We start from the raw sequence: 16,083 nt of genomic DNA, 5'->3' as shown, positions 1-16,083 counted from the left end.
GTATGAAAAATGTATGCACTCACTAAATCTGGATAAGAGCGTCTGCTAAATGACTAAAATGTAATGTCATGGACCACATTACTCAGAATAAGACAAGTGCTATGTTAGTTAGTCTAGATGCAGAAAAAGCATTAGATTCAGTGGTATGGGATTATCTATTCCAAGTTATGGATAGATTTGGTTTCAACAAAGAAGTGATACAATGCATCAAAACACTAGTCATGTCCGACTTCTAGAATAAAGATTAATGGACATTTGTCACGAACGATAAGATTAGAACGAGGGTCAAGACAAGGCTGTAATCTTTCACCCATGCCCTTCTCCTTGTACATCGAGCAATTAGCACAGGCAATAAGACAGGACCCATCTTTAGAGGGAATAACAATAAGAGCCAGTGAACATAAGATATGCATTTATGCTGATGATGTTCTGTTATTCCTTAAAGACCCAGGCTCAAGTGTAACTAGATTGATGGATGTTTTACAAACATTTGGAACGTATTCAGGGTATGTGCTTAACATACACAAGACCCAAGCCCTAGTATATAATTATACCCCACAGGAAGAGCTGAAGAGTAAGTATAACTTCCAGTGGACCTCCTCATCCATTAAATATCTTAGAGTAAATCTACCAAAAGATACAATTGAAGTTGTAAGTTTACATACACTTAGGTTGGATTCATTAAAACTTGGTTTTCAACCACTCCACAAATTTCTTGTTAACAAACTATAGTTTTGGCAAGTCGGTTAGGACATCTACTTTGTGCATGACACAAGTAATTTCTCCAACAATTGTTTACAGACAGATTATTTCACTTATAATTCACTGTATCACAATTCCAGTGGGTCAGAAGTTTACATACACTAAGTTGAATGTGTCTTTAACAGTTTGGAAAATTCCAGAAAATGATGTCATGGCTTTAGAAGCTTCTGATAGGCTAATTGACATCATTTGAGTCAATTGGAGGTGTACCTGTGGATGTATTTCAAGGCCTACCTTCAAACCCAGTGCCTCTTTGCTTGACATCATGGGAAAATCAAAAGAAATAAGCCAAGACCTCAGAAAAAAATGGTAGACCTCCACAAGTCTGGTTCATCCTTGGGAGCAATTTCCAAATGCCTGAAAGTACCACGTTCATCTGTACAAACAATAGTACGCAAGTATAAACACCATGGGACCACGCAGCCGTCATACCGCTCATGAAGGAGACATGTTCTGTCTCCTAGAGATGAACGTACTTTGGTGCGAAAAGTGCAAATCAATCCCAGAACAACAGCAAAGGACCCTGTGAAGATGCTGGAGGAAACAGGTTAAAAAATATCTATATCCACAGTAAAACGAGTCCTATATCGACATAACCTGAAAGGCCGCTCAGCAAGGAAGAAGCCACTGCTCCAAAACCGCCATAAAAAAGCCAGACTACAGTTTGCAACTGCACATGGGGACAAAATCTTACTTTTTGGAGAAATGTACTCTGGTCTGATGAAACAAAAATTGAACTGTTTGGCCATAATGACCATCATTATGTTTGGAGGGGTGGCTTGCATGTCGAAGAACACCATCCCAACTGTGAAGCACGGTGTCACACCCTGGCTCTGGGGACTCTATATGTTGAGCCAGGGTGTGTAGATTCCATGTGTTTATGTTCTGTGTGGGAGTTCTAGTTGTTGCTTTTCTATGTTGGCCAGAGTGGCTCCCAATCAGAGGCAACGAGTGTCAGCTGTTGCTGGTTGTCTCTGATTGGGAGCCATATTTAAACAGTCTGTTTCCCTTAGTGTTTGTGGGATCTTGTTTCCGTTTGGTTTGTTTCTGTGTTACCGTAGGACTGTACGTTCGTTTATTGTTTTGGTTGTTATATTATCACTAAAGATAATAAAGTTAAGTATGTTTGCAACTAACGCTGCGCATTGGTCTACTCTCTACGACGATCGTGACACACGGGGGTGGCAGCATCATGCTGTGGGGGTGCTTTGCTGCAGGAGGGACTGGTGCACTTCAAAATAGATGGCATCATGAGAAAGGAAAATTATGTGGATATATTGAAGCAACATCTCAAGACATCGGTCAGGAAGTTAAAGCTTGGTCGCAAATGGGTCTTCCAAATGGACAATGACCTCAAGCATACTTCCAAAGTTGTGGCAAAATGGCTTAAGGACAACAAAGTCAAGGTATTGGAGTGGCCATCACAAAGCCCTGACCTCAATCCTATAGAAAATGTGTGGGCAGAACTGAAAAAGCGTGTGCGAGCAAGGAGGCCTACAAACCTGACTCAGTTACACCAGCTCTGTCAGGAGGAATGGACCAACATTCACCCAACTTATTGTGGGAAGCTTGTGGAAGGCTACACGAAACGTTTGACCCAGTTAAACAATTTAAAGGCAATGCTACCAAATACTAATTGAGTGTATGTAAACTTCTGACCCACTGGGAATGTGATGAAAGAAATAAAAGCTGGAAGAAATAATTATCTCTACTATTATTCTGACATTTCACCTTCTTAAAATAAAGTGATGATCCTAACTGACCTAAAACAGGGAATTTTTACTAGGATTAGATGTCAGGAATTGTGAAAAACTGAGTTTAAATGTATTTGGCTAAGGTGTATGTAAACTTCCGAATTCAACTGTACATCCAAACTTTATGACATGAATTACGATCACATCAACAAGAAAATATATGATGACCTGGACAGGTGGAATTCAAAATGAATATCCTGCTGAGGTTACTGTATTTGTTTCAATCACTGCCCATAGAAATCCCACCTAAACAGTTTAGGGAATGGGATAAACGGATATCAAGGTTTATCTGGAACAGTATGAGACCAATAATTATATATATAACATTATAATTACCAAAATAACAGTGGGGGCATGGCCTTAACAAACCTAAAATATTATTTTGTGTCAGCCCAATTGAGACCTCTGGCGTGTTGGTGCAGTTCAGAATACGAATCCAAATGGAAAGACATCAAGACTACTTTGACAGAGATACCCATACAGTCAGTTTTGGGTAATAAGGACATGGTAATATAAATATACAATAGACCAAATATGTAGATTCATTTCTCTCTTAATACATGGTTTAGGGTAGTTAAGCAAATTCATTTAGACAGAGAGGTCAAACTGCTGAGTTGGCTCGCATACGACCCCAGCTTCACCCCTGCAATTCAGCAAAGCAGATTTAAACAGTGGACGCAGAAAGGCATCACATCATTTTGTACAATTATAAGGAATGGGGACCTACAGAACTTCTATGCAAAAAACATGGCTTGGATAAACAAGATTTTTACAGATACCTACAAGTTTGACACTATTTTTTAAGTGAGATAAAAGTGATTGACCCTAGAGCACCTCAAAATGTATCCAATTATGCACTAGCTTATACAACTTGGGGAGTAACAAAAACAACTATTTCAAATCTTTACTTGGGTATTCTATCCTCAAAGAAACATTCTACAAACTATATTAAACAGAAATGGGAGGAGGAACTTAACATTGAAATAACTGATGAAACATGGTTGAACATATTTGAGACTCAACTAAGCTCTACCAACTCAAGATCTTGGAGAGAATTCTGATGGAAGAATGTTATATACGTTTCTTTATAATACCTAAACTGAAATCAAAACAGACTGGCTCCCAACACCCTTGTTGGAGAGAATGCGGGCTATTGAGAGTGGATCACTCATATCTTTTGGTCCTGCCCCGCAATCTAAACTTACTGTGGAGAAAATAATGGGATTTGACATAGAACAACATTCATTTCTTTGTATTTGGGTGAAATACCTAATAACTTACACAATAGGGAAAAGTACCTGTTGAAGGTCCTACTGGCAGCCAGTAAAAAGGCTACCACTAGAAAATGGCTACAAAAAGACCCTCCCACCGTGACACAATGGATAGATATTGTTAAAGAAATACACCAAATGGAGCATATGACCATTGCTTTAAGAACTCATGAGGAGAGAGACCAGGAATACTATGAAAAATGGGTTTTGTACTTGAAAATGGTCTAATTCAAAGATGATGTCACTGTAACTAATCTGATGAACGTATAATGTGTGCTGTACCTGACAGACCTTTTTTGTTGCTCTTTTACTTTATTTGTATTTTCTATATTTGTGTTCCTCAATAAAAACAACGTTTAAAAAAAGATTGCTTATGGGAACCTTCGTGTGTGTAATATATTACCGTCCCCCGATTGAAAAAAAAAGTTATGCTACAAAAAGCTATATATCCTTTGTTTAACTGGAATGGAATGTTCGTAATCCATATATTTGACTTTGATACATTGCCTTCGGAAAGTATTCAGACCCCTTGACTTTTTCACATTTTGATAGGTTACGCCCTTATTCTAAAATTGATTAAAACGTTTTTTCCCCCTCATCAATCTACACACAATACCCCATAATGACAAAGCAAAAACATAATTTTATTTATAAAAAATTAATAATGGAAATATAATTTTTACATAAGTATTCAGACCCTTTACTCAGTACTTTGTTGAAGCATCTTTGGCAGTGATTACAGCCTCGAGTCTTCTTGGGTATGATGCTACAAGCTTGGCACACCTGTATTTGGGGAGTTTATCCCATTCTTCTCTGCAGATGCCCTCAAGCTCTGTCAGGTTGGAATGGGAGCTATTTTCAGGTCTCTCCAGAGATGTTCGATCGGGTTCAAATCCGGGCTCTGGCTGGGACACTCAAGGACATTCAGAGACTTGTCCCGAAGCCACTCCTATGTTGTCTTGGCTGTGTGCTTAGGGTCGTTGTCCTGTTGGAAGGTGAACCTTTGCCCTAGTCTGAGTTCCTGAGCACTCTGGAGCAGATTTTCATCAAGGATCTCTCTGTACTTTGCTCCGTTCATCTTTGCCTCAATCCTTACTAGTCTCCCAGTCCCTGCCGCTGAAAAACATCCCCACATCACCATGCTTCACCGTAGGGATGGTGCCAGGTTTCCTCCAGAAGTGACGCTTGGCATTCAGGCCAAAGAGTTCAATCTTGTTTTCATCACAGCAGAGAATCTTGTTTCTCATGGTCAGAGAGTCTTTAGGTGCCTTTTGGCAAACACCAAGCGGGCTGTCATGTGCTTTTTACTGAGGAGTGGCTTCCGTTTGGCCACTCTACCATAAAGGCCTGATTGGTGGAGTGTTGCGGAGATGGTTGTCCTTCTTGAAGGTTCTCTCATCTCCACAGAGGAACTGTGGAGATGGTTGGCCGGGCAGCCAGCTCTAGGAAGAGTCTTGGGGGTTCCAAACTTCTTCCATTTAAGAATGATGGAGGCCACTGTGTTCTTGGGGACCTTCAATGCTGCAGACATTTTTTGGTACCATTCCCCAGGATCTGTGCCTCGACACAATCCTGTCTCGGAGAGCTGCGGACAATTCCTTCGACCTCATGGCTTGGTTTTTGCTCTGACATGCACTGTACATTTTGGGACCATATATCGACAGGTGTGTGCCTTTCCAAATCATGTCCAATCAATTGAATTTACCACAGATGGACTCCAATCAAGTTGTTGAAACATCTCAAGGATGATCAATGGAAACAGGATGCACCTGAGCTCAATTTCGAGTCTCATAGCAAAGGGTCTGAATACCTACAGTGGGGAAAAAAAGTATTTAGTCAGCCACCAATTGTGCAAGTTCTCCCACTTAAAAAGATGAGAGAGGCCTGTAATTTTCATCATAGGTACACGTCAACTATGACAGACAAAATGAGGGAAAAAAATTCAGAAAATCACATTGTAGGATTTTTAATGAATTTATTTGCAAATTATGGTGGAAAATAAGTATTTGGTCAATAACAAAAGTTTCTCAATACTTTGTTATATACCCTTTGTTGGCAATGACACAGGTCAAACGTTTTCTGTAAGTCTTCACAAGGTTTTTGCACACTGTTGCTGGTATTTTGGCCCATTCCTCCATGCAGATCTCCTCTAGAGCAGTAATGTTTTGGGGCTGTCGCTGGGCAACACGGACTTTCAACTCCCTCCAAAGATTTTCTATGGGGTTGAGATCTGGAGACTGGCTAGGCCACTCTAGGACCTTGAAATGCTTCTTACGAAGCCACTCCTTTGTTGACCGGGCGGTGTGTTTGGGATCATTGTCATGCTGAAAGACCCAGCCACGTTTCATCTTCAATGCCCTTGCTGATGGAAGGAGGTTTTCACTCAAAATCTCACGATACATGGCCCCATTCATTCTTTCCTTTACACGGATCAGTCATCCTGGTCCCTTTGCAGGAAAACAGCCCCAAAGCATGACGTTTCCACCCCCATGCTTCACAGTAGGTATGGTGTTCTTTGGATGCAACTCAGCATTCTTTGTCCTCCAAACACGACGAGTTGAGTTTTTACCAAAAAGTTATATTTTGGTTTCATCTGACCATATGACATTCTCCCAATCCTCTTCTGGATCATCCAAATGCACTCTAGCAAACTTCAGACGGGCCTGAAAATGTACTGGCTTAAGCAGGGGGACACGTCTCGCACTGCAGGATTTGAGTCCCTGGCGGCGTAGTGTGTTACTGATGGTAGGCTTTGTTACTTTGGTCCCAGCTCTCTGTAGGTCATTCACTAGGTCCCCCTGTGTGGTTCTGGGATTTTTGCTCACCGTTCTTGTGATCATTTTGACCCCACGGGGTGAGATCTTGCGTGGAGCCCCAGATCGAGGGAGATTATCAGTGGTCTTGTATGTCTTCCATTTCCTAATAATTGCTCCCACAGTTGATTTCTTCAAACCAAGCTGCTTACCTATTGCAGATTCAGTCTTCCCAGCCTGGTGCAGGTCTACAATTTTGTTTCTGGTGTCCTTTGACAGCTCTTTGGTCTTGGCCATAGTGGAGTTTGGAGTGTGACTGTTTGAGGTTGTGGACAGGTGTCTTTTATACTGATAACAAGTTCAAACAGGTGCCATTAATACAGGTAACGAGTGGAGGACAGAGGAGCCTCTTAAAGAAGAAGTTACAGGTCTGTGAGAGCCAGAAATCTTGCTTGTTTGTAGGTGACCAAATACTTATTTTCCACCATAATTTGCAAATAAATTCATTACAAATCCTACAATGTGATTTTCTGGATTTCTTTTCCTCAATTTGTCTGTCATAGTTGACGTGTACCTGTGATGAAAATTACAGGCCTCTCTCATCTTTTTAAGTGGGAGAACTTGCACAATTGGTGGCTGACTAAATACTTTTTTTCCCCACTGTATGTAAATAAGGTATTTCTAAAAACCTGTTTTCGCTTTGTCATTATGGGGTATTGTGTGTAGATTGCTGAGGATTTTTATTTATTTAATCCATTGTAGAATAAGGCAAAAGTCAAGGGGTCTGAATACTTTACGAAGGCTGTATGTGGTTGTCTCACCTAGCTATCAAAGATGAATGCACACTTACTGTCAGTCGCTCTGGATAAGAGCATCTGCTAAATTACAAAAATGTTAAACGTAAATGTTTTATATACAGATCTCATATTACTTATTGAATTATTATAATAAAAAATAATCATAATATTGATGTCACAAATGTATAATTTGACTGTTTTTTTTATTTAAAAAAGTATTATTTTTTACATTTGACTGTGTAAAACCTAGCAGTACTACTTATTTCTCTGAGAGTGAGCCTGATATGAAGCATTTTGCAAAAAAACATTAAATGAAACCATCAAGTGATAGATTTTAAACAAATATATGTCTGTCATTGAACAACCCCATGCCATGATTAGATAGTGAAAAAACACCAAATTCTTTCCTAATTTCTTTAAACAATACAACCCTATTTACCAACAATGGATATATAGTGTTTTGGAATGAAACTATTCATTTCTAGATTCGACTACCAGACACTGGCGTTGGCGTTCACTTAATATATACTGAACAAAAATATAAACACAACATGCAACAATTTCAAAGATTTTACTGAGTTACAGTTCATATAAGGAATCAGTCTATTTAAATGAATTAATTAGGCCCTAATCTATGGATTTCACATGACTGGGAATACAGATATGCATCTGTTGGTCACAGATACCTTAAAAAAAAAAAGTAGGGGCGTGGATCAGAAAACCAGTAAGTATCTGGTGTGACCACCATTTACGTCATGCAGCACGGCACATCTCCTTCGCATAGAGTTGATCAGGCTGATTGTGGAATGTTGTCCCACTCCTCTTCAATGGCTGAGCAAAGTTGCAGGATGTTGGTGGGAACTGGAACACGCTGTCCTACACGTCGATCCAGAGCATCCCAAACATGCTCAATGGGTGACATGTCTAGTGAGTATGCAGGCCATGGAAGAACTGGAATATGTTCACCTTCCAGGAATTGTGTACAGATCCTTGCAACATGGGGCCGTGGATTTTTTAATTTCTTCATTATCATGCTGAAACAAGAGGCGATGGCAGCGGATGAATGGCACAACAATGGGCCTCAGGATCTCGTCACGGTATCTCTGAATATTCAAATTGACATCAATAAAATGCAATTGTGTTCGTTGTTCGTAGCTTATGCCTGCCCATACCATAACCCCACCACCACGGAGGACTCTGTTCACAACGTTGGCATCAGCAAAACGCTCGACCACACTACGCCATACACAATGTCTGCCATCTGCCCGGTACAGTTGAAACTGGAATTTATCCTTGAAGAGCACACTTCTTCAGCGTGCCAGTGGCAATCGAAGTTGAGAATTTGCCCACTGAAGTCGTTTTCGACACCAAACTGCAGTCAGGTCAAGACCCTAGTGAGGACGACGAGCACGCAGATGAGCTTCCCTGAGACGGTTTCTGACAGCTTGTGCAGAAATGTTTCAGTTGTGCAAATCCACAGTTTCATCAGCTGGTCTCAGAAGATCCCGCAGGTGAAGAAGCCAGATGTGGAGTCCTGGGCTGGCGTGGTTACAAGTGGTCTGCGGTTGTGAGGCCGGTTGGACATATTGCCAAATTCTCTAAAATGATGTTAGAGGCAGCTTATGGTAAAGAAATTAATACTCAATTCTCTGGCAACAGTTCTGGGTGACATTCCTGCATTCAGCATGCCAATTCCACGCTCTTTCAAAACTTGAGACATCTGGGGCATTGTGTTATGTAACAAAACTGCACATTTTAGAGAGGCCTTTTATTGTCCCCAACACAAGGTGCACCTGTGTAATGATCATGCTGTTTAATCAGCTTGTTGATATCCCACACCTGTCAGGTGGAAGGGCTATCTTGGCAAAGGAGAAATGCTCACTAAGAGGGATGTAAACAAATTAGTGCACAACATTTGAGACAAATAAGCTTTTTGTGCATATGGAACATTTCTGGGATATTTTATTTCAGCTCGTGAAACATGGGACCAACACTTTACATGTTGAGTTTATATTTTTGTTGAGTATATAAACCACAATGTTTGATGGGATTAGCAATAGCGTAGTCAGGTTAGCAAGACATGATTGTACCACACAATCAGTCCGTTTGTGTGGAAACAAATGTAGGAAAATGTCCTGACACACATCGTCACAGCAAAGAAGCGGCGAAGCTCATGGGCTTATACTGAAGAATAACAGTTTTTTTTGTTTCTTGCCATGGATTTATAAAAACAATATTGGCCTATCAATATACACTTTGATGCTGTTTCATGGTGAGGTGAAAATATATCACGTGCAATGGGATCCAATGGCACTTCCTGTCTCTTATGCTACAACTTTGTTAACTAAAACACCTTTTTATTTTCCTCATACTCAGCTAGGAGGGCCACAAAAACCATTGTCTCCGTGTAGAGTTGCATCATGTGAAGGAAGCAAGAAAGGAAGTGTTTGTGCAGATGAAAATAGTATAGTGGGTATGAGAAGTATAACTTATATGTCCTGGGTTCAGATAGTGTTAATAAGCCCAAATAGGAGTGACAAGGTATGCTGTAGAGGCATTGGTAAGAAGCTCATTGACATCCATGGAGCAGCTGTGGCAAGGCTGAAGTGGAGATTAGGCCAGATTCAGCAGCCTTGATCTCTCCAGTCGAGGCTTAGGTCTGGAAAATAATCACACAATCCTCCCAGTTACTCACAACCGAACGGAGTGAGGAGAGAGAGAGAGAGAGAGGGAGAGAGAAGGAGAGAATCAGAACGAGAAAGAGCATGAGAGAGTAAGAGATTTGGGAGAATAGAGAACAGAGAGAGACCTAGTCTTTTTATGTGCATTCTCCTTAAGATTGTATATGTCTGCAGCACCGTTTAATAGGCTTGCATTGTTGAGAGCACGTCTCGTTGCCACACGCTGTCTGGACTGAGAGTGTGACTGAGCTTTACGAACAACACAAAGCTAATCAGAAGGCTTTCACTCTCCGAGCAGATTTAACCTGCGGGATGCTCACTGGTTTCGTGTATAGAGACCCTAATAGTCCTCATACAATACCACTTTCATGGATGTGAACATATATAAGTCAGTAAACCAAAGTCTCTCATTAGATGCTAGGGGTGAAAGGGGATGTGATGCAGAGGGAGATACCCTATAGAATAATAGCATTCTTAACAAGCAATATAGCTGGTGTTGGTTGACCTCATTCTGCAATTAAGTTGTTTAGATTTGAACTCACCCTTGCATCTTGGGCCTCTGTGCCTTGAATGAGAACACGAACAAGACTAGAATAGAGTGTGTCAGTGTCATCTAAGGGACATGGGAGGGTTAGTGGCCCCGGAACACTCACATCTATAGCCATGAAATGCTTTGAAAGGCTGGTCATGGCTCACATCAACACCATCATGCCAGACACCCTGGACCCACTCCAATTCGCATACCGCCCTAACAGAGCCACAGATGACACAATCTCTATTGCACTCCACACTGCCCTCATCCACCTGGAAAAAAGGAATACCTATGCAAGAATGGTGTTCATTGACTACAGCTCAGCATTCAACACCATAGTTCCCTCCTAGCTCATTACCAAACTCAGGACCCTGGGACTGAACACCTCTCTCTGCAACTGGATCCTGGACTTCCTGACGGGCCACCCCCAGGTGGTGAGAGTAGGCAACAACACATCTGCCACAATCACCATCAACACAGGGCCCCTCATGGGTGTGTGCTTTGTCCCCTCCTGTACTCCATGTTCACCATCGACTGCGTGGCCGCGCACGACTCCAACACCATCATCAAGTTTTCTGAAGACACGTCGGTGGTAGGACTGATCACAGACGGGGATGAGACAGCCTACAGGTAGGAGGTTAGAGACCTGGCAGTGTGGTGCCAGGACAATAAACTCTCCCTCAACGTCAGCAAGACAATGGAGCTGATCGTGGACCTCCGGAAACGGAGGGCCGAGCATGCCCCCATTCACATCGACACGGCTGTAGTGGAGCAGGTCGGGTGCTTCAAATTCCTCTGTGTCCACATCACTAAGGAATTAACATGGTCCACACACACCTACACAGTTGTGAAGAGGGCACGACAACGTCTCATCCCCCTCAGGAGGCTGAAAAGATTTGGCATGGGCCCTCAGATCCTCAAAGAGTTTTACAGCTGCACCATTGAGAGCTTCTTGACTTGCTGCATCACAGCTTGGTACGGCAACTGCAAGGCACCCGACCGCAAGGCACTACAGTGGATGGTGAGTAGGGCCCAGTACATCACTGGGGCCAAGCTCCCTGCCATCCAGGACCTCTATACCAGGCGGTCTCAGAGGAAGGCCCAAAAGATTGTCAAAGATTCTTGCCACCCAAGCCATAAGACTGTTCTCTCTGCTACCGCATGGCAAGCGGTACCAGTGCACCAAGTCTGGAAACAAAGGGCCCTTAACACACACACTGAACTCTACCCACACACTCACACATACTTACACTGACACCCCAACACACACACACACACAAAACATGCGCTCACATGCATACTGGTGCCACACAAACACACACACACACTTTCACAATCACTACCTATGCTGCTGCTACTGTCTATTATCTATCCTGTTGGCTAGTCACTATACCCCTACCTATATGTACATAGCTACCTCAATTTCCTCGTACCCCTGCACATCAACTCTGTACTGGTACTCCCTGTATAACCATGTTATTTTTACTCATTATTGTTATTCGTTATTCACTGTGTATTTATTCCTCATGTTACTGTTTCTATTTTAATTTTGTATCTTTATATTTAACTCTGCATTGTTGGAAAAGGACACGTAAGTAAGCATTTCACTGTTAGTCTACACCTGTTGTTAACAAAGCATGTGACAAATAACATTTGATTTGGTTTGACTTAGGTATTTGAGTTTTTGTGTTTACTGAAAGTTTGCTGAAAAAATAGCAATGTCTGGTTCTGGTATGATCTGTTGCTCACTTCAGCTGATTTGCATTGACCCATTTCATTTGGAGGTTTTCATTCGTTTCCTACTCTATACACAGTACTAAGCACCTGTTCCCCCATCCTTTCTTTTCATTTGCCTCTGTAGTTATAGTTTACCTTGGTAGTAATGTATAAACAGACAAATGTTTTCTATGGATCAAATTACTTCAGCTGTAATACGAGGATTTATTAAGCATTTTGGAATGCTAAGATGACATTGGTGCTGACATCCCATGCTCAGTTAGAGGTGGTGGCTTAGCACACATGCAGGTGGCAGCGGGCACTGCAAAGTGGGACACTTTGTATCTGGTGTGTGTGTTTGTGTGCAGCTTTGCTCAATCTCCCCATTCACACCAGGATGATAGGTGCTAAGGGTCCAGGGTGTGAAACTGCAGGGGTCAAGCGGTGGGAGCCAAACATCAGCCACTGACACGTCCTATCGGAGTTTGATCCACCGTGTCAGGGATAGAGTAAAGCCGTACTTCTTACACAACCTCTTATAGAAGACTACTGGTCTTGAAAAGTTATAGTATTGGATTGTTTCTTACAGAATGGTGTTTTTCAGTGGATTGAGGACATGAATTAAGTTTTTTTTTGGCTTATTGCGTGGAAAATATAATGTTTAATATATTATTTCAAAGATCAAACACAATTAAACCTGCTCTCGGTTCGACTTCAGTACAAAACAAATGAAGTGCTTATTGATTTGTACTTTGCGAATCTTTTGATTTTCTCTCCGCTAATTTCAAAGTCTTTGGTAAACCTCAGCACATGTACTGTAATTATCCTGTGATTGATTATATTGGTCTAAGGTCTAAGATATCGTGAGTCTAGAAACTCTGCTATGAGTCATCAAGGCTTACGCCTTATGAAAGGTGTAATCTTCAATATATCTTCAATATCTACCGAACTCACACAAAGTCACTGTACTTGGCGCCTGGCCTCTCAATTAGAGAAAAGGGTCTATATTAACTAAAGAATCACAAACCTATTGTTTGAAACATATCCTCATATGGGCGGCAGGTAGCCTAAATGGGTGGCAGGTAGCCTAGCGGTTAAGGGCGTTGGGCCAGTATTTGAAAGATCACTGGTTCGAATCCCTGAGCCGACTAGGTGAAAAAAGTATGTTGATGTACCCTTGAGCAAGGCACTTAACCCTAATTGCTCCAGGGTCGTTGCCAATAATGGCTGATCCCTGGCTGTGACCCAACTCTCTGAGGGTGTCTCAGGGGGAGTGGGATAGGTAAAAAAAAAAGAATCCTAATAGGACAAATGTTATCACCATTATTATTATATCCATAAAAGGTATAATAAAGTAGAATTCCACCAACGGACCTTCCCATTGCTTCTGAAATATAAATCTATTTGATTTGCATTGTCAGGTAGCATGGTTCTGCAGAGTGTCTTTTGATATTTAGAATAAAAGTCGCCTGGTTTTCAACCTTCCCAAGTTCTCCCATGTCACCCCGCTCCTCCACACACTCCGCTGGCTTCCAGTCGAAGCTCGCATCCACTACAAGACCATGGTGCTTGCCTACGGAGCAGCAAGAGGAACTGTCCCTCCCTACCTTCAGGCTATGCTCAAACCCTACACCCCAACCCGAGAACTCCGTTCTGCCACCTCTGGTCTCTTGGCTCTCCAACCTCTACGGGAGGGCTGCTCCCGCTCAGCCCAGTACAAGCTCTTCTCCCCCTTCTAGCACAGACTTTGCTGATAACTACTATATTGAGGAAAAGTGTACTTTCTATGCCTGTAATATATGGTTGTCCCACCTAGCTATCTTAAGATGAATGCACTAACTGTAAGTCGCTCTGGATAATAGCATCTGCTAAATGACTAAAATGTTAAATGTAAAAAAAGTGAGTCCTCTGCCCTCCCTCAGTGGGCTGGTCACACTGTGAAGTCTGGAATAGATGACATGCTCAGTGGAGAAAAACCCATAGGTAGGAAAGCTTCTGTAGGATTTGTTTTTTCAAGGCTTCTCACCACCTGCAGAAGTTTACTTTATCTTGTGTGAGCGTGTCAACATGGTCTCTTTCCTTTGTGAGTTTTGTAAGTATTAGATTGATAAAGTAAGTGACTAGAAGTGCATCAATCTTCCATTGACAGAAATAGTGAAGGCCATTGCCTGCCTTTCTCTAGAAAGCTGAAGTGTAATTAACTTTAGAAAGCAACAAGGCTCCATCTTCCTCCCCTGTAATATTATCAGCAGTATAATTGATGACCTAGATATTCCAAAAAGATGTCCCTCTCAAATTACTGAAGCGAAAGTATGAAAATGCCTTGTTTTGAGATTAATGAACCTGCACGGGGACCGTCTTCCACTTTAAATTAAATTCTTAAAGATCCATTATTCAAATGGTGTTGTGTCCAAGTCAGAGGGAGATAATGGTGTGTCCTCTTGATTGCAACATAGCTGCATCAAACATGCCGTGCCCCAAACATGGAGCATACTCTTTAATGGGGAATATGTAGATGGGTAAATAATAATCCTCTGACTTCATCACTCTTCCCTGTCTACTCCTTCCTGTATGATACTGCATTAGGCCATTTTATTAAAGCATGAAATACAGTGTATTATACTGTGTAATTAAAATATCCATAACACACACCATCCTAGTTAGTTGTATAGCTAAATGCTCTGCTTGCGTCTATGTGCTAGTGTAGTGAGGCATGTGTTAAACTCAGTCCATTACATATGTAGTTTAATTGGCAGTATATGGTTGGTTCAGGGGTTCTATAACTACGCTAACCTTAACCTCGTCCTCATGTGAATACTGCATATGCCTTGCTACATTACTTCTGAGTGTATGTATTTTGTCTCGCAACATTTTTAGAACATTTGGCTCCACATCAACAAGGTCAGGATGTGTTGTGGTGTAGTCATGGTACCCTAACAAGCATGCAAGTCAAACAAGGCACAATTGGTTGGATTCCTCCAGCCAATGCCAAGGCCAGAATTCCAAGGCTGTGTTTCTAGAGGCGTCTGAGCAGAGAGAGAGAATGTCTAGCCAGTGCTCGAGTGCTGCAGAGTCGGATTCTAATCACTCTAATCATGATTCAAAAGCATGGATGAAAATTTGCCAATAAAGTGGCTTTTGAGGAAAATAATTTGGTAATGCCAGGGGCTAGCCCAAATGAGCTGTTGAGTAACTTTCTCTGCAAAGGGATTTAGAAGTTTTGGAGAGTATGTAGACCCTGATAATTATGCTGCTGTGTAACATGACTGACTGTTGGTTGAGGCATAGTGCTTGCAACACCAGGGTTAATGGTTTGATGTTTGCATGGGCGACCTACTGAACATAAATGTGTTAAATAAATGTAAGTTGCAATGGATAAAAGTGTTATGCTAAATTACAATATAACATACCTCTTCTGTGCAGGCACAGTTCTGGTGGAGAATATGCAGATCAACGGGAGAGCAGAGGACCCAGACAGGACCATCTCGCTGATCCTGCTTGACAACTATGCCTACTGGGTCATCCTGGATCCCCTCAGACAGAGACTGTTCCTCAACAGCACCGGACGTGTCCTGGACAGAGATGTGAGTATGGACTTGACGCCAGGTTGGGTTGGGTTGGGTTACTGTAGTTAGTAGAGGCAAAGGGTTTTACATAAAAAAAATTGAAACACAAATACAGACACACTTGCCTACACACACACACGGATCCACTGATACTTAAATTGTATGCAATCACATTGTAAGCTTTCCAAATCGCATTGATATTCCAAGTATTTTTTAATCATAATTATTATAATAATTTTTTTTTTGGGGGG

The 16,083-nt window shown here is 41.7% G+C and overlaps 1 protein-coding gene across 1 annotated transcript in view; it reads left to right on the top strand.

The window, feature by feature from the left end:
• The window catches only part of LOC311110814 (protocadherin-15-like), a gene marked incomplete at both ends in the record, with an annotated part of 245,784 nt that overhangs the window by 52,607 nt on the left and 177,094 nt on the right, over nt 1-16,083 (top strand). Inside the window, one exon of the mRNA XM_084153381.1 lies at nt 15,690-15,850. Within this exon, the coding sequence (XP_084009507.1) occupies nt 15,690-15,850 (161 nt within the window). The remainder of the gene's footprint in view (nt 1-15,689; nt 15,851-16,083) is intronic.

Source organism: Coregonus lavaretus (genome assembly GCF_964263955.1).
Source record: "Coregonus lavaretus genome assembly, chromosome: 36".
NCBI classification, from domain to species: domain Eukaryota; kingdom Metazoa; phylum Chordata; class Actinopteri; order Salmoniformes; family Salmonidae; genus Coregonus; species Coregonus lavaretus.
Note: the sequence above shows the minus strand (reverse complement) of the source record. Positions and strands in the feature narration are given on the sequence as shown.